This window comes from Fulmarus glacialis, unplaced genomic scaffold (genome assembly GCF_000690835.1).
Source record: "Fulmarus glacialis isolate BGI_N327 unplaced genomic scaffold, ASM69083v1 scaffold14417, whole genome shotgun sequence".
Classification (NCBI taxonomy): Eukaryota; Metazoa; Chordata; class Aves; order Procellariiformes; family Procellariidae; genus Fulmarus; species Fulmarus glacialis.
This window is the reverse complement of record NW_009225192.1, coordinates 13566-41036: the sequence shown is the minus strand read 5'-3', so window position 1 is coordinate 41036 and position 27471 is coordinate 13566. Positions and strand designations below refer to the sequence as shown.

The window sequence follows — 27471 nt, the reverse complement described above, 5'->3', positions numbered from 1 at the left end:
AGGTGTTATGAACATAAGCAGTATAGAAATGGGCTGAAGTTCTGTAAACAGATCCTTTCTAACCCAAAGTTTGCAGAACATGGAGGTAAGTTTTCAAATGGCATGTGCTCTCTTCTTCCCCTATACTTTAGGATAGAGTAGAATTTGTAATTTTTATCAATATTTATAGCACTTTATTGTTAACCTTTTGCCCATAAAGCAGTAAGAGCGTCCAGAAACCTGCACCATGTTAAGCACTTATTGTTGGTAAGGTTTGTAATTTTAAAGACTGGTCTTACCCGTAGTTATCTTTATGCTGCAAGTCTAATATTCATTATAGCATGGTGCAAGTTTCTTAATACAAGTATGCTTAAATCACTTTTCAGGGGAAATTATTATTCACTCATGTAGAAGTGAAAGACAAAAGGAAGAGATTTAATATTGGTCAGCACTATACATCTGTCAGCTCTGTGGTGTGCTACTTTTGCTGAAGGAGTAGTCTTATTGTAAAAGAAGAAAAAGGTGTTTGTGTCCCTTGCTGTATTTTCAGTCGGTTCTTACTACTGTGTTGAGAGTTTCTTTCCACTGTCCAGAAATGTTTCTTTTTCTCTGCCAACTAGTTTGGCATGGGTGGATGTGTGGAAGTCTCAGTGTTGTGAATAAATACTTGAGTAGTTATAATGCTCCTTTACAGCAAAGAAATATCTCTTTCCAAAATGTTTGTAGAGCAGACAGGTTTTAGTGCCTTTAAAATAAAACACTGCTTCACTTTCTGGTGGAAGTAATGCATAAAGTTTATTGTTGTGTATGATACACTTAAGTGAATAATCTGCCATGTGAAAAAAGAATGCAAAATCTTGATGCTGCTAACTGAGTCTAAAGTTGCATTAAGCTTAAAAACCTATGAAAATGAATAACTGATACTTACTTAATCTTAAATTTTTTTTTTTTTTAGAAACCTTGGCAATGAAAGGATTAACATTAAACTGTCTAGGGAAGAAAGAGGAAGCTTATGAACTTGTGCGTAGAGGCCTAAGGAATGACTTGAAGAGTCATGTCTGTATCCTTTTTGAAATAGGGCTTTCACTTATGAATGGAAAAAGTTTATTTCTACAACTACTTGATTTATAGAATTGGAACAAAAGCCAGTACCATTAGGCTTCAAACTGGAAGTTCAGAATTTTAAAGTTTGTTTCCAATACATAAGAATATTTTGTTTAAGCTATCCAAAGGGCAAATTCTTTGCAGCTATCCTTGTAGTCACAGTTAGCTCAAATACTTTTCTCGCTTGCATTGTATATTTTTTTGTCATTAAGCTTCAACTCTAAACTTGTGGGCTAAACTAGGCATTTAAGCATGTGGTTTGCTTTTAAAAACATTAATAGTTGCCATTACATTGATAAGGACCTGTCATATACTTAGAACGCAGGAAGTGCAAGCACTTCAGTTGTCTAATATAAGCCCTTCCTCAAAAATCTGTTTGAGTAAGCCTGATAGTCTTTTCAGAGATCCTATTACTTGATTTCCTCCCCCAGTACGCAAAAAGTACAGTTTACAGGATATTATTACAGGATATATTTGCAGTACACAAAAAGTACAGTTTACAGGAGATGTACCCTATACATATAACTGGCAAACAGTTCTCTGTCTTCAGTTTGCAAGCAGTTTCTTTGTACAGCTGAGGAAAAGAATTGTGATGATTGTAATAATGTTATTGTCCGTTTATAAAATGGCTTAAGAGCTTTTTACCAACTGTTCTGTCACTGCCATGTTGGATCTGTTTTCTCCCTGCTCAAATTCAGCAGAATCCTTAACAGGGTTTTCCAGGTTGGCATGTCTATGGCCTTCTTCAGAGGTCAGACAAGAAGTATGACGAAGCTATCAAATGCTATAGAAATGCACTGAAATGGGACAAAGACAATCTTCAAATCTTGAGAGATCTTTCTCTGCTACAGATTCAAATGAGGGATCTTGAAGGTTACAGGGTAGGTATAAATACTGCATTTATTATCAACTTCTAGGGAACTGCAGCAAAGGTGGCAGATTGTTTAATGACACTTAAAAAAAAAAAATACAGGGTTAGATCCAGAGTGTTAAAACTATGTGCTACTCAATACTTTATGAAAGTAAAAGCAGACATGCTACTGAGTAATTTCTGTAAAGTATACAGATTTAATGGCGTACTAAATGATTCTTTTTCAGCTCAGAATGATTCTTTTTCAGCTCAGTGCAGAATTGTTTGCCTTTTTTTTTTTTAATGCTGTATAATCCAGCTGTAGACAATCCCAGTCTTTTTATTATTTTCTTGTTGCAGGTAAAAGGCAATGTGTTCAGAAGATGATTGTTATTCAGGCGAAGGAGTTTCTATTTTTTAATAACTTTTTACCATATATCCCTCCTCCTTTAAATCAATGGCCACCAGTTTTCTCTTGGCAGTGGGTAACAATACAAAGCAAGCAGTATGCTGCATAAAACATCATATTTTGCTTCCCAGCCAACCTGGGCATTGGTGACAGCTCCTTTGGGTCCAAATATTTCCTTACGTTTCCTGTGAGCTGTAAGATTGTGGATCAGAACTCTTGAATATTCCTCTTTTTTCTTGATTTAATACTCAAAATGTTTATATTACTATCTTGGTTTTCTTCTGTTTATTTTGTAGTAAAGCTGAACGCAGTTTGGTCACTTAAATTGGAACCCTCTTTCTGCCTGTTACTGCAGCACCCAGTTACTTGCTGCCTTACGTCAGTTGTCTATATTTGCCATATGAGATGTTTTTTCATGCTAACCAACCATTACGAGGTGGTAGTGTCACGGCTGTGATACTTCTGTAAAGAGAAATACAAACTTTCTATTGTCTTCTTTATAAATGCTACTCCTAATGTAGTTGATTTTTTTTTTTTTTCCCCCTATCGTCTTGAATTGCAAGCTGATGTCTAGCTTGCTAATACCTTCACTTCTTAAAAAGTAGCAGCATAGTATGATACTGCAGAGATGTTTATGTGGTTCAGGCTAAGACATAGTTGCTGCCCACGATCAATGTATGGCTCACTTAGGATTAGACAGAACAGTGACTATAGAAGATTTGTTTGTTTCTGACGGTGCCATCCAGGGAAAGATGACAATGGTGACCCCAAGTTTTTATAATTCAAACATTAATTAATTGGAAAAAAACCCTTAGTTTCTCCCAAATTACATTTTTGTGCCTGGAAACTTGTCTGGTTTTCAGCTGATGTAGTCTGGTGTAGTAAGATACTCCTTTTTTCTGCAAAAAAAAAATCCTTGAGATTTTTACCTGAGAGACTTCGGATAATACTTTTTTTCAGGTTTTCCTTGCACCTTTAAAGTTGTGGTTGTTAAAACACATTAGTTGGTCTCTTCATAGATTATTTCTTTTTCAAATTAAGATAATGTTAGTATGCCAAGAACAATTTTTGTTCTCAGAGCCGTGTGGCGCTGTCAGCTAACATAGGTCCTCAGTGAACTTATTCCCAAGTTAGGACATTTCTTAATCACTGTTTTTTTCATATTAGTAATTTAGAAATTTGACTCTTCTCTTGCCTGAGACAAGATAGCCAAAACTTAGCATAGGTGCCAAAATTCATTTGCAAATGTTCTCTTGGCCTCTGGATAAATGTGAATACAAATGCATAATTGCTAAACATACAAGGAACACGTGGTTATAGAATGTATTAAGGATTAAATGTTAACATGCTTAGAAGCCAGTAGTTCATGACTGATCATATGCTAATTTCTGAAGAATTTGAATTTGCTCTCAAAACTGGGAATAAGGTTGTGGGGTTTTTTTCCTTCACTTTAACTTCCACCCTCTCCTACTTTATAATGATTTGAATGATCTTCATTCTAGTCAAACTGCTGTAACTGGTTTTAGTTATTTGTTAACCCCTACTTCTGACTGTTTGGGCTTTTTCATTAGGTAGTAACTTTTTTCCTTTATTTTAAATTACTTGAAGATACCTTTCAGGAGTCTGTAACAAAACAAGTAATAACTTTTCCCTCAGATTAAAACAGCATGTTACCAAGCAAATCTGTGGCATCTTCCAGCTGTAATTATCTTCTTGCCGAAGAATAGGGATGCACTTGCATGACCTATTTTGCCTAACAACACTTGTAATGATTTAATACATATGTACTTCCAAGGTGAATTTGAAAACCAGTATATAGTAAATGTTCCTGCATTTCAAACCAAAGTATCCTTAATTGCATTCTGTTCATGAGTGGTAAGACAGGAAAAGCATGTGTGTCACACATTAACAAGTTAGTCTGACTCATCAGTATTCAGTTGGACATGACATGTTATTTTGTGTGGGGTTTTTTTTTTATTGAGTCAAGACCATCGTCGTGTTTTAAAGTTTATTCTTTTTTTTGGTTCAAAAAAAAAACATTTGCGTATAGAAAACTAATTTTTAGTGACATTCCTTAAATATTAGAATACTGAAGACAGAGTATTGCATAATGGATTCTACAGAGCATCAGAATAAAGTCCGGAAAATTAGTAGCTACTTTTTTGCAGGAAACAAGATACCAGTTGCTTCAGCTCCGACCTGCACAGCGAGCATCATGGATTGGTTATGCTATTGCTTACCATCTGCTGGAAGACTATGAAATGGCAGCAAAAATTTTAGAGGAATTTAGGAAGACACAGCAGGTAAGAGGAAAACATGAAATTCCTGTATGGATTGTTGCTTAAGCCAAAAATAAAACACTGCTTCCTTTCATGATGTGAAAACTTTATGCAGTTTCTTTAGTCAAATGAATTAAATCCCAAATGCGTTCTAGAAGGCTGAACTTTCTCATGTGTCTCACTTTCCTATGTAGACATCACCTGATAAAGTGGACTATGAGTACAGCGAACTGCTGCTGTATCAAAATCAAGTCCTCCGGGAAGCAGGACTATATAAAGAAGCCTTGGAGCATCTTTGTACCTACGAAAAGCAGATCTGTGATAAACTGGCTGTTGAAGAAACGAAAGGTAATTACTTTTTGAAGGTACATTTAAATGCATAGTATACAACGGAATGCCTGTACTGTCAGCTTTTCCCATCTTTTGGAACTTCATCTTTGATTTGTTTTTAGATTAATTTATTTAATTCTGCTGTGGTAAAGGACTGCTTGTCTTGCAGCCATTCGGTGCCTATCATACTCTTCTCCCAGGTTGATAAGACATCAGTAGAGTACAGACGTACTGTTCTGAAACTTTTGAGCTGATGAGCGTTTCAGACAGATGATCCTGAATTGATGTCCTGAAATTCTGTTTGGGTAGGGTACCCAGACCCATGCTATTATAGCTTTGATAATGGTCCTGACAGGGAGACCACTTGCTGAAAGGGCAGAATCATCTTTGGCTTTTAATTATACTCAGTCACTCTTGCAGTGTATGGAAGTAGGCTCTTTAGCTGGCCAACCTAACGTAGGCTTCTGTTGTTGTATTACTATAATTCTAATGTATAATATTATAACAGAGCAATATAATACTGTATCTTATATTCCATAACTGGAATTGTAGAGGGATAGAAGTTCATTCTTAGAGCTCTATTAACAGGTGCACTTTTTCAAAGCATGCTTTGTTCCTCTGCTGCTTGATGCTTGTACAGTCCTCCTGTGAAACTTCCAATCTATCGAAGATACTGTTTGTCCATGGCCCACACTAGAATCTATTTGGATGATTGCTTGAAGCAAAGAGAAGAAATCTTTTTACTATAATATTAGTCATGTAGATGTTGTAGCCAGCTCCCTATTCCTGGTAATGGTAATCTCACTGTCTTGCAAAAATAACCTAGGAATTGAGTAGTGACAGTGTTACGGAATGTGTGTGGTACTTCCTGAAGGAAAGTGATTGCAGGTGACTCCACTGTTGCTGAATGTTACTTGGGTTTTATATAAATGGAAATGGATATAGGGATTACACTATCACAGACCATTTTTCAGACATAGTAGTGGGAGTTTTGGTTTTTGGGGTGGGGGTGGGTTTTTTTATGACTTATCTTTTATCTGAAAGATATTTTGACATACTCTGTGTTCTTAAGTTTTTGATGAAGGTCCGAGGCTGGTACTGAAATAGGATTTTCAAATAGAACTTCACAAAAAAAACCCAACAACAACAAAAAACCCACCAACCCAAAACAAAACACACAACCTTCTAGCAAGCTGCCAGAAAAAAGGACGGAAATATTCTTTGCAGCCTCTGCATTTTCAACAGGGTACAATTGATTAATTTTTTGGGCACAGCTCCTGTTGTTTTGGTAGGTCTAGCTTAGTTGCTGTGCATACTACAGAAAAGCCTGCTAATAAATGAGTGTTGTCCACGAAGTTTAAGTGCATGTGCAAAAGCTATTGTGAATGAAGTACAACTGAGAAACACTGAAAATAGTATTGGCATTTGCCACCATTAGACAAAAATTATAACTTTCACCTCCGAGAAAGAAGTTAGGTTTATTTTCCAGATTCTGTCATTCTCAGCGAGTGAACTATTGATATTTTCCCTGGCATTAGATACTGCATGTAGTCCTCAAGTTATCCTATCTGTGAGAAGCAGCATCTCTTGACAAAATTACGTGTCAGTTGAGTGACATAGGGAAGAAGAGAGGTAGTGCTGACTCACATTTTCCTCGTGAAACCAGATGAGAAAATCTTACCTTAATCTAGAATGACACTGTATCACCTCTGGTATGTAATCCTTTAGTGCCTAACATTTGCCAATAGCAAAGCTATGGTAAAATATGGTTTCCCATTGTGAAATGGGAAATTGACTTTTGTTCCAACTCCAGCATCAGCAAAGATGCTCTATGCAGTTGTTAGATCTAGACTTTACTTTTAACAGTTGTATCTTGTAATGAAGTATCATTAAAAGGAAACTTGCTTGCAAAATCTTAAGAATTCATTAATCGGATCAATGGCTTGATTTAAAATATTGAAGTTAGTTTATGAAATACCAGACTGAAGAACCATTCTTTTATTTGCAGCTCTGCAATTTCAATTTGGTATTCAAGATGCTATATAGATGAAATACCGTGTACTGCTTTTAATTGCCTTCTGTAGTAAAAACTGCGCTTAAAGTAACCAGTCACTTCAGTAAGTGAGGAAAAAAAACACGTGCATCTTGCTTTTAACATTAAATTTTCAAGTAAGTTTTAAGAGTTACTGGCTGAGTTGTAGAATCTTATTGTAATTGCACCTATTGTCAAAGTAAAAGCATATCTGTCAGCTAGTTTGTGATGCCACTGTGATAATTTTTTCTAAGAAATTAGAATCTACATGGACTTAAGGATTATCTAATCTTTTACTGTAGAGTGATTAATATTACACTGCTTCAGTATCTTGTTCCCTTAATTTAAAACTTCTTGGATTTCACACAGGAGAACTCCTGCTTCAGCTTGGCAGACTTGAAGAAGCAGTTGAAGTCTACAAAGGACTGCAAGAAAGAAATCCTGAAAACTGGGCCTACTACAAAGGCCTAGAAAAGGCACTTAAACCAGGTAATGGTTTGTTATGTTGTAGTAAATAAGCTGTTCATGCATATTTGGAATTTATATATTTATTGAAAACTTATATTGCTTTAAATAGTAAAACTATTATTTAAAAACGTCCCCATTTAAGTTTTGCTTTTTAGTCATAGTGTGTACATACTGTCATAATGATTTTTTTAAGAAAGGCTGGAAGTATTTCTTGTATTGTTGTTACTGTGTCTTATTTAAAACCAAAACAACAAAAAAATGCAGTAATCTTTGTGCGTGGTTGAAAGAAGAGAATTTATTTTTTAGAAGATAGTTTTGATTTAGAATTTTTCTTTAACTGTCTGTTATCTTAATCTTCTGTTTTAGGTAATACAGGTTTTGGAAAAACAGGCATGATTCTCCTGAATGGTTTTCTTTGTTCAAGATTTTAGCACAGCGATAAGGCAGGAACTCTTTTTAAGATGAGAGATAAGCAGTTAGTCTTCCACTGCTGGAAGAGGAATTTACCAATACTGATACTGAATAGCTGAAGTAATTTAGTACGGCAGTTTTAAAAAGAATAAAATGGAAATTAGTGTTCTTTAGGAAGTATATAGCCATTAGTTGCTATATATTCTGATTCTTTTTTTAACCAGATACAAAACCCTCCCTGCCCCCTCTTCCCTTCTTGCCAAAAAGGAAGGAAAAAGTAAACTGTAAAATTCTGTTCCAGCTAATATGATGGAGAGGCTAAAGATCTATGAAGAGGCCTGGACTAAATACCCAAGGGGACTAGTTCCAAGAAGATTACCATTAAACTTTTTGTCGGGTAAGTGCATTTTTGCTGAGCAGGTAATGATCAACACTCATGTTTCTTAGATACTAATATTTTAAGAGCATAAACAGTCTGCAATTGACAAGTAATGTGTGGTAAAACAAAATCAACAGGTCTTTTTCCTCTCAAGGTGAAAAGTTTAAGGAATGTCTGGACAAGTTTCTAAGGATGAATTTCAGCAAAGGTTGCCCACCAGTCTTCAATACTTTGAGGTCATTATATAAAGACAAGGAGAAGGTAGGTTTTTCCCGCACTTTTTACATGATCTACCTTTTAGCTGTGATGCGTTAAAGAGATGAATAAACTTTTTTTTTCAGTGCTCACTCCATCAGCACTGTTGTATATTATGGCCTAGTATATCTAGAAAAGATCAAGTACAAGCATACATAGCCTTGTGCAAAGTTGGTAAATGTAGAAAACTAAGATTTACTTAATTGTAAGCTGCCTAAGTGTTAACCGAGGGAGGCTTGGTTTTAATTTGTTAAAAAGAAGAGAAATTGAGTGCATTCCCGTAAGTATTGTAATTCAGGATATACCAGAATTCTCTTACCAAAAATAACTAGTTCGGGTAACACCGAGTAGTTCAAGTTGAAATAAAATACCATCTTGCCCACAGATTTTTTTTTTTTCCCCTTGTCTTGTCTTGCATGTGTAGGTGGCAATCATAGAAGAGCTCGTGATAGGTTATGAAACCTCTCTAAGAAGCTGCAGGTTATTTAACCCAAATGGTGAGTGCTAAGACTGGCATACTTCATGAAAGTAGTGCCTGGTGTAAGCATTATGTGGCCATTCAGAGGCAGGGAATCAGTGGGGAGTGAAGAAATGGAGATGATGGGTTTTTTCCTTTTTTTTCGCCCTTAACATAGAACTGAACCATAGCCATCCTTAGAATGGATTTAAGCTGTCAACTATAAAGTCTATGCTCAAAATCTAGTCACTTGTTCTAAAAGTTCTGCTGTATCCACAAATTTGATCATCTCTTTGCGGTTTTGGTTCAAGTATTCTATTTTCAAGGCTTAAGTTTATCATCGTCCAGGAAACTGAAATTTGAAAGCTATGTTAAATCTTTAATTGCAGAAATGTCAAATAAAAAGGCATAGATACTGATTACACAGTCTTCAGGGGGAGGGGATTTTGGAGCTTTTCGTGGGGGCTGCGTTTTGTGTTCTTGGGAGTTTTGTTTGAGAGTTAAAAAAAACATTTTCCAGGTTTTGACTGACAACTGTTTTGTTGTGAGGTATGGTTCAACATGTATTGAATCCAGCCTTCATAGTTTCCTTTCTGGTAGCTTTATGATGGTTTTTTAGTCATTTGCCCAACTGCTTTTAACAGAAAATCTCCAAGAAAAAAATTTTCTGCATAGAATATCAGTAGAGGATAGTCCTGAAATTTTGGTAGATGGATTATAATGGTGTAATAATCAAGATAGCATGAATGACAATATATGTTAAAACTTTACAGGATAATCCTAATTATTAACGATATTTTTATTGAAGTTGTAACCAGTTATTTCCCTGCTTTGCAGAAACATTAATGCAATATTTTGTTATGAAATTGTCATCTAAGTTGCCTGTTACGCTTTTCCCTTGAATTTAATGTTATAGGCTACGATATAGCCATTCAATACCTGTTTTGAATTCGTCCAAGCCTTTCAAACACATTTGTGCTTTTCTGGTTTAAGGAAATGGCTTACTGTTATTTCAGTTCAATTCCATATTTGCATTGATATTAAATTTCATTCAAATAAGCAATTTTTTGCTACCTTAAAATGAACAAATGCATATAATTGCATGGTTAAGTTATACCATGAAGTGAAGAACCAGAACCTTTTGGCAGGACTAGAGCCCCCACACCCCTTTGGTTTTTTTCCCCCTGCAAGGTGCTATGCTTCATAGTCAAAATTGAGCAGTGAAATGAGCTTTTAAGATTTTGGTAGTAGTTTGGATTTCAAACAGAGCGCTCTAACTTTCAAAACTGACTTGTGTATAGGAATGTTTTCCAGGATACTTTTAGGCCAACAGTGACGATAAATTTGTCAAAGGTAGAAATAGAAAATCTTTTTAAAGCCAAGGTTTGGAACAGAGAGCCTGTTTTATTTTAAAATACTCAAGTCTATGGGTTGAAAACACGTAGATGCTCAATGTACTGAAATCCTTCACATTGTTACAGTGCAACATTTGTGTTTAGCAGGACTCTTTGCTATACCCTTCATCTAAAACAGTTTTAAATAAAAACTCTATATCATGCACTAAGCTGCATTAAGGAACTAGTTGGAACAAAATGCAACTCCCTTCTGACCCACTAACTCACTTTTCCTTTCCCTTAAAACCTTCCAGAGAAGGCAACAGTATATGCTCAGGTCTTGTCAAAACATAGACTTAAAAGTTAATGGACTTACCTGGACCCAGGTGTCTGAAAACACTCCCAGGTCTGTTGTGACTCTGTGATACAGAGTCAGAATTAACTTCAGTGGCTATATTTATAGCATTCTGCTTCTGGCATGTTTTAATAAACTGAACAAAACAAATCCCTCCATTTTCTCCCTCCAGATGATGGTAAAGAAGAACCTCCAACCACTTTACTCTGGGTCCAGTATTATTTGGCTCAACATTATGATAAAATTGGACAGCCATCCCTGGCTCTAGAATATATAAATGCTGCTATAGAAAGTACTCCCACTTTGATAGAACTCTTCCTTGTGAAGGCAAAAATCTATAAGGTAAGTTTGGCTTGTTGTTAGTGACCAGAGGTTATTTGTTTGTTATGATGGAAGACTTTTACATATGCTTATACTTTCCTGTAGTGTTTTTGATGTGAACATTAAAATGTTAAGCTTGTATTAAGCAAGACATGTGGATAATCCATGGAAAATTACTTAGTGAATTTTAGTGAGTTTCTAGATAAGGGTATTGTTTGGCTACTTGGGTTTTTTAGTGCGTATGAATAAGCCCCTATGAAGATTTTTAAGTCAGTAAAGGACAAGTATACTGCAAAATGTGAATTCTCAGTTTACAATTATATTTTTCATATTAAAAATCACACTAATAAATTCAGTTGATGTTTTAAATGTCTTCCACCTGTTCTTATCCTGCCCCCCATTTTTTTTAACTTGAAAAGAATTTCTTAACTACACTATGGTGTTGTATCAGATTGGGATTATCCAAAGTGTCCTTTAACCATTTTCAGGAAGAACGTCTAGTGCCAAAAGACCTGTAATTCCATAATAAGGAAAAGTAGTTTTTCTGCTTTTTTCTTTAAAGGTCTGTTGCTTTCCTGAAGAAAGCTACTTATTAAAAAATGTCTAAAAAAACCTTATTACAATTAAACATTGAGCGGGTGAAACATGCATTACTGAATCTAACTTGAATTTCTATCTCTTTAAGCATGCTGGAAATATTAAAGAAGCTGCAAGGTGGATGGATGAGGCTCAGGCTTTGGACACAGCAGACAGATTTATCAACTCCAAATGTGCAAAATATATGTTGAAAGCAAACTCCATTAAAGAAGCAGAAGAAATGTGTTCTAAGTTTACAAGGGTTTGTTGCATTTAATTATAGCTCTTTTGAATAATGTGGGCCTAATCCCTTGTGAAATAACTTTTTGTGTTAACTTTTCCACTCACCTTTACTATAATCCTTAAGTTCTGTTTCAGAGCAACTATGATTGCTTGCTTCAGTAATGGTAGTTAATATCAGGGTTTGAGTTAATCTTGGATAAGCATGAAAACTCTAAAGTCAAAACTCTAAAGCTTGGATTTGATCATTTGTACAGCATGTCTGTTTTAGAGATAACTACTTCGAAAAAATAATTTTCGGAGAAGTCTTTGGGTTTAATGCTGATTCTATAGGATCCTTGAAAGATCTGATAAAGTTGCCCATGTCTCTTTTTTTTTTCTTTTTTTTTTTTTTCTTCCCCCTAACAGTAGTAAGTTAGAGAACTCAGACTTCTCTTGTAATAAAATTTCTGTGTGGCTACTAGATGAGAGTCTTTCTGAGATGTCTTCCTTTTGTGAACAAGCTTTCGTCCCTAAGGCCATGTTTAACAGTAATGAAGGAAAGCTGCCTATTGTATCTTTTTTTTTCTTTTTTTTTTGTGGTTGCTTACCCATGACCAATTAGCTGGCATAAAAAGTTTGCATTATGCAGATTCCTAATTTCATGCATCAGGTTTTGTCCCTGCAGTAACCTATTTGATAGGTTTGATGATCTCACAGGTTAGTTACTTTTTAAATTGACTTCTCTTGCTGTTATTCTTTCATAAACAAAAGTCAAAACAGCTCAATGTAGTCCTTCTGGAATATTTGGCAAATGATAGTTTTAGAATACTGGCAATATCATTTATGTGTTGTCAGTGGGAGGCAGGCAACAAGCTGTTGGGACCTACCTGCAGAAGTAATCCTTTTTTTTTGTTGTCCCATTTTTCTCTTCTCTCTTGAAGAGCAGGAAAAACCTGGAGTAAGGTAGGTTGAACAGGGGGGTATTTATAGGGGGGAAAGCTGAAAGATTTTTCTGAAATGGAGGCTGTGTGCAGGCAAACACGGAGGGAGGAGAAGTTCTGTTTTATATAAGCTCAGTAGCTTTATGTGGAGTGTTTGATGCAAAACTGCTATGAATCTAGGTTAATTGACATCTCTCAGTGCCTTAAGCAGCTTTAAGAAGATGTCAAAAAAGCAAGCATACCAGTTGCCCAAAACTGAACTTTAAAAATATAATTTGATGATGTTGCTCTGTGTAATCTTTTTCATCTCCTTTTGATCTTATGTCTAGTGCTCAAATACAAGCTTCTTAATTAACAAACAATAATTAAAGAAGACCTAAATTAAGCATAATGAAAATGGAACTAACAATTTTTCTGATTTTTAGCTGCCTAAATCAGACTGGTTTGAAGACTGCCTTTCTCTCACGTTTGAGGCATTCTCCTTACCCTTCTATTTGAATATTATCTGTCGTTTTCCCAGCTTTGGCTCTTGGCCGATTCTTGAATAACCTGGTTTTTGCAAGATCAGAGTAAAGTCAGAATGGCTGCATCCACCCCAAGTAGCTGATTTTGACATTAAGCTTGAAAGGCATATGATAAGTTCTACAGATCTATGCAAGTATATATAAATACCAGATTTGAAAGATAACTGCAGTCTCTTTTTTTTTTAATCAGAAGGTGTCAAAGCTACCAGTATTCCTTTCGCTTTGCCACTGCTCTCGGGTACTGATCACATAAGAAATAACCTATTACTGCTGTCAGTTACTACTCTTAGCTCAATCAGCAGATCTCTGGAAGACACAGATGGCAGTTTTAGTTAAAAAAAAATTTTAAAAAATATCCCACAGGTGTCAGTGTCATGCCACATGCTAGAGCTTTTCTGCCATTTTTCTTCATGCTGCAATGTGTTATTTGTGCACACAATATTAAAAACACTGAATGAATGTCTCTCCTATCCTAAAGATGAGGAACTGTCACAGTTAAATGATCACTACCTGGCTATTCATTGTGTATATTTGACTCTTCTTTTTTTATTGCTTAATGAACAAAGCAAGTCCATCTTAATTGTGGCATTTCTGACTTTCAGGACTCCAGTTTGGAAATTTAGCATTCTTTTGATAGCCTTTTTATTTGTGCTTTTAATTAGAACAAGATAAAAGAAATGGCAGTTAACAAATTGAATGAGACTGACTTTTTTTTTTATAATGCTGTTTTTGCTTTTAGGAAGGAACCTCGGCAGTAGAGAACTTGAATGAAATGCAGTGCATGTGGTTTCAGACAGAATGTGCGCAAGCTTACAAAGCAATGAACAAATTCGGAGAAGCACTTAAGAAATGCCATGAAATTGAGAGAGTATGTATCTAGTTAAACTGCCTAGGTTGGAAAACACTAGCTGAAGCTTACTGTGCTGATAAGTTTTCTTTCTGAGCAGTAAGAGTATACTTCATGTAGCTTTAGGAGAGATTTCGTTTCATGTTGGCTACTGGCAAGTTGATTAAATTACATTTCCTCCTAAAAATGCCATTGTAAACTGTGTATTATAAAGAGATTCTATAAAGTCATTTGAAGATCCAGGAAAGAACAGAAAGCTCTCAGAAATAATCTTGGTTTTGGCAGGGTACATAAAAGTAGGTATTTGGGTACAAACCAAGAGTATGTGTACTTTAAGTCCAAAAAGAACACGGCTGAACTCACAAGCCCAGCTTTGAAGTAAAGGAAAGATGTCACCTTGGTTATTGTTAAGCCACTGTATTTCAGAGGGAGAACATAAATGTAAAAAACCATCAAAAATATTAAATATCTTCTCCTTTAAAAAAAAGCTACAGTTTAAAAGAAGCTATTAGAAATATAAAGACTTCTTAAAGTAGAAATTGTATCCAAAAAGGGGGGATACTTGGACATTAAATGCAGATTCATGGTAAGGCGAACAAAAAAAATTTGGATGCAATCCTTCTTTAAAAAAAAAAAAAAAAAAAAAAAAAAATTGGGTTTTTTTAAGCACATTAGGATCTAGAAAAAAGACCAGACAGCTGAAGGTGTAAATGAAGCGCTCGAAGAGGAGAACTTAGTAGGAAGCTATGCCTCTTGCAAATAGAGAGGCTTAAGGAGATTTCAACACTGATGGTTTTCTGCAGAGAGGACTAGTCTGTGGAAGATTCTCGGTTTAGAACAAATAAACAAAGTGATTCTCCAGGACCATACTCTGTTCACACAAATCCTTTAAATAAAATTGTGTAAAATCGTTTTAAAAAGATTTGTATAAGAAACTATTAGTCTTGTAAATTGTCTTGGGTACCAGAAGAGGTCAGCAAATGAAGAGCTGACTCAATTCCTTAGAAATGTTTTTTAGGGCGGCCTAAGTCACCATGTTTAATTTATTTATTGGAATAATTGATTGAAGGTGTAGTAAAGATCAGAAATAAGTCAGACAAATATGTTGTATTCAGAAACCATCAACAAATATTTTGTAAGAAAAAGCAGTGCCTCTTAAATCTTTTGGAAGTGCCAGTTATGCTTAAGGCAGTCTAGTTGATAAAATGTGTTCTGGATTTCAGAAACACTTTTGATGTCATCCTTCACACCGTAAAGGATCTAAACTGTCTCAGAAAAAGAAGGGAAGTTGATCTCATGGATTTAATAGCTGGTTCATGGCTGGGAAAACAGATTAGGAGAAAATAATCAGCTTTTACAAGAAAAGGAGTTTATCATGGAGGTTACTAAGGTGTCTCTCTAGGGTCTCCATTGTTTCATATAGCAATAAATGATCACAGAAAGAGAGTGAATAGTGCAAGGACAACAATTGCACTGTCTCAATACTAAATGATAAAATGGCACATGAAATGTGATGTTCAACAGTGTAGTCGGTGAAGGAGGGACAAGAAGAATTCTTTGCCTATGCATAAGTAGTAAAAGGTCTTACATGAATTATTGCTGCTCGGGAAAGAAATCCTGGAACCATTATAGACAGTGCTGCAAAAACTTCTGTTTTGTTGGTGTGGAGCAGCAGTCAAAAGAATAGTGTTGGGAATTAAGTGATTAGAGAAGTAGTACTTTTCTTCCTTTCTATAAATCTGTTGTACTGTTTACATCTGAATATCACACCTCCTTAAAAACGTGCTGGTAAAATACGTGCCATGGAGTAACTTTGACATGAAGAGATTGCGATTAGCTTGTCACACTTACTATTTTATCCTCAGCTTTGACGAGCAACAACTTTGAGTTTAGGATGAAGTTGTATGAGGTCGTAAGTACATGGAAATGTTGAAGAGGGGAATGACTTTTCACTGCTTCTCAAACAAAAACAAGGGGACATCAGGTGACAATGAGGAAAGCAGATCTTGAACAAAAGGAAGTACTTTCTCACACCATATGTGATTTAAGTGTGGAATTCATTGCCACAGTAATGGAAGTCAAAATTATACTTTTGACTGAAAAAATTAGAGGAGTTCATAGAAGAAAAATTCTTCAAGTGCTGTTTAAGTACAACAAATGGAGAACCTTTGTCCCTTAAACTGCAAATTATCAGGGGGTAGTTACTGTTCAGAGATTGTGAAATGGGTGAATTTTGGTTCTGACCTAAGATTGCCTTCAGTTCTTTTCACCATGACTTTATTTTTGGAGGGTTTTGTTAACTCACATTTCTGAAAGTAAGGGCGTATTTGTCAAACAGCAGGCTTTTACTAAATTACTTCTTTGGGGAAAGTGTATTAAAAAAGTCGAGGTTAGTATCTGAGTGTTAATACTTGCTAAATAACGTTATGTTACGTTGTGTTAGCATTTTGTAGAAATCACGGATGACCAGTTTGACTTTCACACTTACTGTATGAGGAAGATTACCCTTAGGTCTTATGTGGACTTGTTAAAACTAGAAGATGTACTTCGACAACATCCTTTCTACTTCAAAGCAGCACGAATTGCCATAGAGATATATTTGAAACTTCATGATAATCCCTTAACAGATGAAAATAAAGAACACGAGGCTGATACAGGTATTCAACCCTCAGGATTTATTAAATATGCAGTTTTGCTAATTAGTGGATATTTTATTCTTATAGTTGCCAACTGTAGTAGCCAAAAATAAGAGTTTTGTCACAACTTAAAGTAGGCAAATTGTAACTTGGCCTGCATGTAAAAGTAGATGTTCTACTGAAAGTTAAACTAATACATGTTTTTATTTTGGTTATTATAGAACAGTGATGGTTTTTGTAGTGACGGTTGTAATTCTTATATAAAAACATGTTTGTGGTATGAAATGGCTCAGAAAACATGGAATTCTCAGGGTTGTTGAGCCATGTAATAACAGATTGAAGCAGGTGTGCTTGGTGGTAGCTCTATCTTTCTAGGATTTTATCAGGATGCAAAAATTTGACTAGGTAGCAACTTAAATTTTATCATCTGTTGCTTCTGATGTAAAAATAGTGTTTAAATCCATGAATTTCTTCTTTTTTCCCTCTCATCTCTTGATTGGAGAGCAACTTAAGTGATTATGGCTTGGGGCACCTCAAATGGTATGAACAGAGGCTATTGAATCCTTCAAGAGGAATTTGTCAAGTTTTAATATTTCTCATCTCAGTTCATTTGTATGGCTTCGGGGTCAAATTAAGACAAGTAGAAGTGTAATAGAATTTCTTGTAGCCACTTTCTGATGTGTTTTAAATTCTCCATGTTTTAATTGGAGGAAGGAGAGGATCTGAATACGAATCAAACGTAAGATGTCTGTAGGGCATTAAAAGCAAAGATAGAACTGTCTATGCCAAAGTGCGACTATTTTACCTTATTTTTGTTAGACCATTTAATTACTACATTAAACATAACTTGTGTTGTGTAATGCCTAAGGAATAAATCAATGTGTATTGGTGTGCACTTTTACTCCTGGCACTGGATGTGTAGAGTCATGCAGTAATTATTTTGTCCCGCCTTCAGCATGTTATACTATTGTTCTAATTCCTATTGCCCTGATTTCTCAAAGAAATTCGTGAATTATGAAGCAGCAGCGTAGACTGTAAAATAATCTATCGATGGTAAATAAGCTTTTACAAATGTAATGGCAGCATTACTAGTTAGTAGATACGGTTTAAAGAAGATGATGGTATCTGGCAACTGATTGAGACTGTTAATATTAGACATCAATGTTGTCTGGTTTTGCCCTTTGCGTGTGTACAGCAAATATGTCTGACAAGGAGCTAAAGAAGTTACGAAATAAGCAGAGAAGAGCTCAGAAGAAAGCACAGCTGGAGGAGGAGAAGAAGAATGCTGAGAAAGAGAAGCAACAGAGGAATCAGAAAAAGAAGAAAGATGATGATGATGAAGAAATCGGAGGACCGAAAGAAGAACTTATCCCTGAGAAATTGGCAAAGGTGCTTACTAATGTAATAATAAAGTCATACAAATTTCTAGAAAAGTTGCAGTGAGCACACATACAATTTGAAAGTCATTCAGATAACTTGTTTATTTTTTGTATAGCTTCTTTTCACAGGTGGCATTTTTAAAGAATTCTTTTCTAGGAATAGTTTGTTGGATATACTGTCAGTAATGTGATGAAATCACAGCTTTTGTGCCTAGTTCTCAAAGGCAGCGATTGAAGTCGTAGACATTTGCTACAGGTGGAATTATCTTCATGTGTGTATTGCACTAACTTGTTGATTATACCCTATTTCTAGTTGATCGGATGGAAGTCTTTCTATTCTGTATGTAAGGTGATTATCATTCACTCTTTATGTCCCATAATATTTTTTATTTATTAAGCATAGACAACCTGTGAAAGAGGAGACATTGAAACACTGAATGCTTTAACAGCATTTGTTTTGAATTGGGGGGGGAGGGTAAAGAAGTTGTTTGGAAATAGCAGTAGACTAGACTGAGATAGATTTTGAGATCTGGATTAAGAACTGTAAAGATATATAAAGGGGAGGTGACCCAGCAGACTATTCTTGTGCTAAAAGTTGTACCTGGAAGGAGTAGGAAAACACTTGAAAAATGTGGGGAAAGATAATGAAAAAATACATAGGAACTGGAAAAATTAATTTATAGTAATAGTAGTATAGTGTCCAAGTACTGATAGGCATTCGGTATTTTCACATTACGCATATAATGAGTATTATTGGCTCTTGAGGGGATGATATTTGAAAGCTGAGACAGTGAACTTCACTCTGTAGGCAGGAAGCAAGTGACTTAAAAAACCTGACTAGTCATTTAAGAATATTGTCGGTATTCCCATTGTTCAGCTCACTGGTTGCAAGAAGCAGCACTCTAATTGCAGTGCTAGTTAAGACTGAAGTGGTCGTGATGGCATGTATTGAAATGGAGTGGTGGAGTAGAGGGACATCATGGGATATCCCAGGAAAATCTAGGCAGTCCCCAAGATTATAGGGAATAGTTGCAGCTGTATAATGCACTCCTTTGGCAAATCTTCCCTAATTATATTCCAAATTTAATATCAGAATCATGATACAGACACTTCCAAGTTCAGTTGGTTCCTAGTGCCAGAAGACCATTTCTGACATAGTTGGTCACTTGCAAACAGTTTTCCTGAAACAGTTGCACCTAGAATTCTTTGGATATGTAGCTTTGGCATTAAAGGCATAGCTTTGAAATCTGTTTTATTATAGGTTCCAAATAGTTTAAGTGCACAGTTGTGGCTGATGTGTGCAAACTCATAACAGCACATATAAATGATGCAATTTTTTAATGAAAACTGCTGTAGTATATGGTTAGCAGGAACTCCATAAGGTGTCCACCATTGTCTTCAACTCAGTTATTTGCAATGAAGTGTATTGCTTCAACATTACTAAATTGTTATTGACAGACAACAATTAAATTTTGTACCTGATTCTTAGAAAGTAGCTTATGTTCATAAAAATGTAAATATGAAGGACAGCAGACAGTTCTTGTTCGAATTATCCCTAACCTCTAGATGCAAGAGATCTGTCTGTAAAGAATCCTTGCACAGAATTAGTTTATGTTAAAGCTGTCCATTTAGTGGATTACTCCAGCTAAGACCATCAGGAGACCATGATCAATACCTAGTTACTTCAAGCTTGCTATTAGTGTCGTGGCTGGGAACATTGCCATGACCTGGCAGCTTTCAGGAACCTGTCTAAAGTTCACATGAACAGACTCTGTCATGGGCATAAAGTAGTCATCTACCAGCATCTTGGGCCCATGTGTGTAGATTGGCATCGGGAGCCATACTGCCCGTTACAGTGCAGGTTCAAGTGCAGCTGTGATTACTACTGATGTATCATAGAAGGCAAAGACTTGTATCTCTATAGGAAAATGTGATTTGTAACTATCACAAAGCAATTTTTTTAGACTTGACAGTCTGTGTTTAGACACTGATATTGAGTGAAAGATGTAAAATTTGTAACAGAAGAGGTTCTAAGCATCTTATGCATTGCCTTATGAGAGTAACTCTCTGATGTGACTCAGAAATAGCTAATTCTGTTGTTGTAGAGTTACTAGGTTTAAACTTTGTGACTTAGTTGTGTGTTACTTCCTTGAATCTGTAGGTTGAAGCACCTCTGGAAGAGGCCATTAAATTTTTAACACCCCTGAAGAATTTAGTGAAGAACAAAATAGAGACGCATCTTTTTGCCTTCGAGATTTATTTTCGAAAAGGTAGGTGAGAAAACTAATGAAAGCAAGCAATTTGCGGTTCATAAAGTTGTATATTAGGATTTCAGCAGAAATTATTGATGAGAGATGAGGAGTCAGTCCCTGGCGAGACATAAAACTTTTCATTGGACCGACACCCCAGCCATGAGCAGTCTGTGGAAAAACTGAAGTTTGAACACTTGGTGATTATCCACTTTCTTTGCTGTGTTTAAATCTATAAGCAATGAGACTGTAGATAATTCTCCCAGCTTGTATTTGCCATAGTTATTGTTTGTATCTATAGTTCGCAGAACACTGTAAAGAAGTGGTGTACAGTTGCTAATGAGAACTGGTCTTTTGAAATACTTGACTTTTGAATTCTTGTATCAGTTAAATATTATGCTTTAAGAACTTACTATGTTCAAATTTACTTACTAGTTTAACAGGCTTAATTCACTGGTTAAATAAACGCATGTTAGAAAAAATGGCTGGTGCAGGACACTCATCCGATCATTCTAATTTCAAACACTAAATACTCCTGCAACATAATGCAGTGAGTTCGAACCACAGGTTTTTGAACATTTGCCAACACTTTCTTTTTCAGAAAAGTTCCTTCTGATGCTTCAGTCTGTGAAGAGAGCCTTTGCTATTGATTCTAGTCATCCTTGGCTTCATGAGTGTATGATTCATCTCTTCAGCAGTGGTATGAATCTGTTTGATATGACTTCATCTGCATACAGTCATGGATTTTTAGTTTATAGACTGTTAGCACAATTAATTCAAAATATTTAATACATGTATTAGAAAGCTTTTTAAAAAACTGATTCATGCTAAAATTAAGTATGTTTGTTATGACTGCAGCTAGATTTGGTAGTTACTCCAACAAGTATTAGTAAGTCTTTTTAAGACTGTAAGTAGTATGGTGAACCCCTGAAAGAGTGAGTGAGTGAAGAAATGGAAACTGCAGAGTGAGGAATCTGGCTTTTCTGCTGGCAGCCTCTGTTGGCATGTGAGGAGAAGGCTTAGAATTATGTCCTTTTTGTTAGAAGGTTGGAAGGATTCTCTCCCTTCCTTTGCCCCAGAGGTCACCCTTCCTGTTGATGGCTACAGGCTAGAAACATTTAAGAATGTATGACCTCAATCTTTGAGCCTAATAGATTTTATTCAGTAGGGGGGGGAAAGTGTATTGGAGTAAAAAGGCTTTGTCTTTTTCCAAGTTAAGCTTTTTCCAACCAGATCCAGTTATTTACCTTTTCGAATTTCATACATCTTCCTTTGAGATTTTTTTTTTTCAATTATATTAATAACGTAAACATGACAAATACTAAAATAAATGCATAAAGTAGATTTTACTGTGATGACCTGTGCTCACCTCGATTAACTTCTTTTTTCCAATTCAACAGTATCTGAAAGTAAGGATCTGCCTGATGCGGTTAGAACAGTGTTAAACCAAGAAATGAATCGGCTTTTTGGAGCAACTAATCCAAAGAACTTCAATGAAGCTTTCCTTAAAAAGAATTATGACTCACTACCACATAGGTTATCAGGTATTTTGCCTTTATCCTTTTTCTGCCCTGCTTCTTTATTTCTGTGCTTATCTAGCAGTGGCATCTCAGTATCAGCACCAGTGATGTAAAAATCACTCTTCCCATCAGGAATGCTTTTCTTCTCTTGGTTTGTGTTTTTGTGACAACGCGACCACCGGGTTGTCTGTGGTTTTCTTTAATTTTTTCTATATGCTGCTAAAATACAAATTTTTGGACCTCTCTGCCCTGTTTTCATTTCTGATGCATGCTGGAATGTATCATAAGACTGTAACTGTATTTAATGCATCTGTGAAATAGTTCGTATAAGCTATGGAAGTTTTTTTGATACATGTATTTGAAGAGTCTGACTTCCAAGAGAAATGCGCTGAGTGCTCAGCAGGCCAGGTAACACACAGAGCTATTAATATGCCTAACAGAGGAGCTTAGATGGTCCTGCTTACCTGTTACGAAAGACTATCTGTCAATAGTGACCCTGTATTACTGTGGGTACCACATGGGAAACAGGATGTAAACCAGCCAGGGGAGCGGCATTACTGTTGTGGCTCAGTCTGGCCTCAGACCTGGCCACAAAAAGCAGTGAGTTTACTCTTGCATTTTTTCCGACATCAAGTCCCTTCAATTACATCTGTGCCGTTGGTCTCAGAACTGTGTCCTGTTCTGTCCTGACACCATATTATAACAAGAGCTCTGTGTGCACATCTCTTCTGTGCCATGGTTTCTGTGTGAAGATGTGAGCAGTGGTGCTGGAGGAAACTGTGGGGTGTTGCAGCAGGTCTGATTTGTTATCTTCGCTGCCTGGGATTCCACGGTACACTGCAAAGTACTCCTACCCTGCAGTATAGACAATGCCTATTTGTTTTAATGCTTTGTCTAGCATTGAATAGTAGACTTAAAGCTGCCTTTCTGTTTGCGCAGGTGTCAAGCTTTGATGCTCCAAGTGGTTCCATTTTGAACTACTACTGTAGAGTTCAGTATCCCTTCTTAGTCATATTATCTCTATTTTATGTTTGTTTATAAGACGTTTTTGGTCGTCCACTGAGTGATGAAGCTTATTTTTCCTCCTGTAGCTGCCAAAATGATGTACTATTTAGATCCTTCCAGTCAGAAAAGGGCAGTGGAGCTGGCAATGACCCTGGATGAATCCCTCATTAACAGAAATCTTCAGGTAACAGATATTTAGAAATTGTAAACAAGTTCTAGTATATCTATGGAAGCTTTATGCAAATTATGGAGGTAAGAGGAAGCTGTGTCTTATGGTAAGGAGGTTGAGTTGTCATGTGAGAGAAAGGGGTATCAGATTCATCTGAACTGAAACGTTTCGTGTCCTTTCCGCACATTTAAATTAATTTAGTTTTGTCGTAATATGAAAATAGCTAGCTAGCAGCAGAAACCATGTTATTGCCACAGGTAATGGAAAGCTTATTAAACACAAGAGAATTCACATGGCAAAAGATGCTGAAGCTCCCCAATAAGAAAAGATTGTAGTCTGTCTGAGCTTTAGCTGTTACACAGGCGACGGTTCACAAGAAAAAGATTCACTTAGGAGTGGCTCAGACTCCGTGAAAGCTTTCCATACTCATCCCCCTGCAAGCTGTCTGAATGATCCTAGTTTTGATAAAAGGTGCATATGCACGTTTTGGCCTTAGTATGTAGTTAAGTAAAAAGCTTACCAAATTTCGAAATTCTGCTCCATTCTGGTGGTCATGGAATAATCTCCCTGTGCCACTGCCACCGTGCCCCTTTCCTCACTCCCCCACCTTCATCTGGGAAGGCTGTCAGTTCTGACTTGCAATTCAAAGTATTCGAGAGAAGGTAATTTTTTTTAGTATGTTCATATGTTTCTCATAAAGAATTAATAAACATGTGTTTTTCTTTCTATGTCCACACACTGGTAGAACCTTACCTGATAAAGCAGAGAAGGAATAAAATGTCCTTTCTTTTTTCTAGTCTTTCCTAAACTATTTCTGTATCCCAGTCAAACCGTTTTCTTTGGCATCACTGTGAGAGTATCCAGCACATCTAATTAAGTATTAGAGAGATTCCTTGGCAGGCTATGCAAACTTTAGGACATTTCGTTTCTCTCAGTTCCCTGGCACTTTATTTCTTTATTATGCTCTTTATGTCTGGGGACTCAAGAATTTTTTAGATCTACTGCAAGTAAAATTGGTGAACTTTCTAGTAAAATTACTCTTTTGTGAGCAAAGATCAGCATTTTCCAAGAAACATCCTTTTGGAAATATACTGGGTTCAACAGAACTTTAATTGGGAAGGATTTTGAGTTCACAGTAGAATTTTTGGACAAAACTGAGGGGAAAAAAGAGACAAGAAAAGACAATTTGCCATGATATGTAAACTTGCTTAGGATGTTAAAGATTCAGATCCTTTCTCTAGCTGGTTATGGGACACAAACTCATGTCTTTTACATCCTAAGTATATGTTTAGCAGTTTTCATAATCTGTTTTCTTGTTTGGGTTTTTTGTTGTGTTACTGTTTGAGCAATCTTAAAGAGCTCAAGGTAGATTATCAATAGATTTAATAAACAAAACCTAAATTGCCTTCAACAGCATTTTTTTTGCCTTGTAGCCGTGTTTTTTGCCTGAGAGTGGGATTCTGGGACTGGGGAAAGATTAAAATGTAACGAAAAATGCTTGGTTGTTTTAGAGGTGTTATCTTGGTAGGGCTACAAGAAGCATTTACTGACTCAGCAGTGTATAAAGGTGATATACACAGCATTGTGATAAAACTGAACAAGTTCAATTTGTGCATCCTTGGTGCCAACATAAAGCGAGAGTTGGAGTTCTACTGAACTTTTAGATGGGAAATTGAAAGTGCCCTAAAAATGAGAATCCGAAGGAGTCTAGGCATTCGTTGGAAGACATTCTCGTTTGCAAAGAGATCAAAATTATTACATTTCATTTTAGTAAAGACCAGCTGTCTCAGGGCACATTGCAGGCATGAATCTGCTGCACCACGCTTTAGTGAAGCTTGGTAGGTCGGTTTCTCGTGTTTGGAATGCAAGTTGAAAAAAACAGGAAATCTCCTTTTTCTCTGCTAAATCATGAACAAAAGTGGATATGAAGCTGCAGATATATCTGAAAGATGTGATAATATCTGAGTAATTTGGTTTGATTCACTAGTTACAGACACACTTCCTACAGACACACATTCTTAAATGTAAAAATCGGGGGTTTTTTCCCCCCTACCAGAAATGTTTTCACATCTAATTATGGTTATTCAGTTGATGCTATTTTTACATTTTAATTACATTCCACAATTCTTCCAATTCTATCTGAAAGCACGTTCACAAAAGTAATTGTTAGGAAATTATAGTATATATTCTGGATTCGTTGTTTTTATTTGTGAACACTAAAATTCAAATGCATGTTACGTATTGCTGAAATGTTCCGTGTATCCCAAGACTGGGGGCATCACAAACCCAAAAACCACATTTAGTTGCAAGTAAGCCTGATGTTCCTGGTTGCCAACTAGTAAGAATCAAATTTTTTGAGGAAAATAAGGAACAGGTGACAGATTAGTATTTTCATTTTCAGTCAAGATTTCTAGCTGGTTTTTAAATCCTTTTTTAAGCTGCAGTATTTTGAATCAGACTACACTGGTATTTCATGCTGTGTTTAGTTAAAAAAAAAAAAGTCATTTGATATTGATAGAAACCTGAGAACAATACTTGGAGTTTTTCTTTGTAGTATTGTATTTCTGGTTTGTGAGTGTTCAGATGAATATTTAAGAAATCATAACACTTGTTTATTTTTCTCTTTAATTAGACTTGTATGGAGGTATTAGAAGCTTTATGTGACGGTAGCCTTGGAGACTGTAAAGAAGCATCTGAAACTTACAGAGCAAATTGTCATAAGCTTTTCCCTTATGCTTTGGCTTTCATGCCCCCTGGATATGAAGAGGATATGAAGATCACAGTTAATGGAGATAGTTCTGCAGAACCTGAAGAACTGGCCAATGAAATATGAACAACTTTATTGGAAAAAAATGACATTGGACCATATCTGGTGTATAATATTTTTGTCACGCACCTGCTGAATTGTTCTAACTTACACAGAGAACAGAAGGAAAAAAAAAATGTTGCCTTCAAATAGTTTTACTTTTTTTTTTTTATCCTGCTGACAAAGTATATATATAAAATATCTAACATATTACTGGATATAGGTTGTTCGGTTTCTTAAAAATTAAAAGCTGCTAAAATTGAAGAAAAAAAACCCTTCTCCTTACCTACCTACCCATGTTTTTAAACTAATTTATATAAAATCTGGAGGCGTATAGCCCTCAGAGCAGGTGTGTGGCAGAAATATTACTTTAAATTTGTCTTGTGAGATTACTGTTATCTCAGACAGCAAAAATGCTGTTTTAGCACTGGATTCTTTCACTGAGCACAAAGAGTTGTTGGGGCTTTAGCATCTGACTGATTTTGATACGGGGATGATTCTGTCCATAGGAAGTATGCAATGTGAATCAGAATATACAGAGAAACCTGCAACATACATGTTATGTTGTGGATGCTGGGACATACGGATATCGAGCAGAATTAAGAAACATAGTGTGTTCAATAAGCTTGTTGTGTCTCTGAAATTCACTGTACACGATCAGTTTGGTGTTCTTGCACCACAGTTTTTAACTGAAGGAACCAGTTAAAACTCTCTCTCTTTGAACTAAACTTGGGGGGTGGGGTGGGGAGAATCAACATTGCTGTTCTTGAGATGAACCTATCAGCATAGGTTGGCCAAACTTTTTAAAACTGTAATGCAAGAACCAAATAAAATAATGCACTGTGATGTGGCACCAACTAATTAGAAAGATAGCATGCATTTTTCACATAGAGTGAAAACACAATGAGAACATACTATGGCTTGAAGTTGCAAAGAGGAGAACTCCTGACTACCATTTTGACTGATCAAGAGACTAATAGTTTAAAACCTCAGCAGGCCTTGTTCACGTTATGCAGAAAAAAAAAAAAAAAAGTGCTGCAGTTTAGATACCTCTGGAACTTTTCCACAGTGTCACAGGTTTGTAATACTTGAAGCCCTACATTTCTAAGAATATATTTCTTGCTCAGTTGTTTCAGGCAAGCCCAAGACTTTGTAACTTTTAAGGGGCCCAAGATTTTTTTTCAATAACAGACCAGCTTCTTATTCCTGCAGTTACAGATGTAATTTCCTTTGTCAAACATAAGGTACCAAATATAATGCAATAAAATGTTTTGAAAAACAATTGTGTGAATATTTAAACCAATATGTGTTGTACTTTGAAAATGAATGGGTTCACTAGGGTGCAGCTCAGGGTTGGCTTACTGTGCTGTCCAGTTACGCTAATAATGTCACTGCTGATGGGTGGTTGTTGAGTATAAAGTGCAAATGCATTATATGTAAATACTGAATGTCTGGGAAGTCCTATTAACATAGAATGCTTTACTACTTGGCTTTTAAGTTCCACCAATGTTACGTTGAATTTTCCAAGTCAAGCTTCAGTCTACGAGTCTACTGTGTTAATAATATAGATAAGAGCTCAAATGTTTTTTTTATAGGCTCATCATATAAAACAGAGCAGAAAATAAACTACAGCT

At 36.0% G+C, this 27471-nt stretch overlaps 1 protein-coding gene across 1 annotated transcript; it reads left to right on the top strand.

The window, feature by feature from the left end:
• Positions 1–27119, top strand: NAA15 (N(alpha)-acetyltransferase 15, NatA auxiliary subunit; the record flags this gene model as incomplete). The annotated part of the gene is made up of 19 exons (XM_009582410.1): positions 1–85; positions 935–1039; positions 1807–1964; positions 4511–4645; positions 4816–4969; positions 7353–7472; positions 8164–8259; positions 8396–8502; positions 8921–8993; positions 10815–10984; positions 11649–11801; positions 13966–14094; positions 16517–16730; positions 17905–18098; positions 20250–20358; positions 20939–21037; positions 21738–21881; positions 22949–23046; positions 25664–27119. Coding segments are annotated over 19 exons (2544 nt in total), but the record flags the coding sequence as incomplete, so codon positions are not given.
• Positions 27120–27471: the final 352 nt, after the last annotated feature.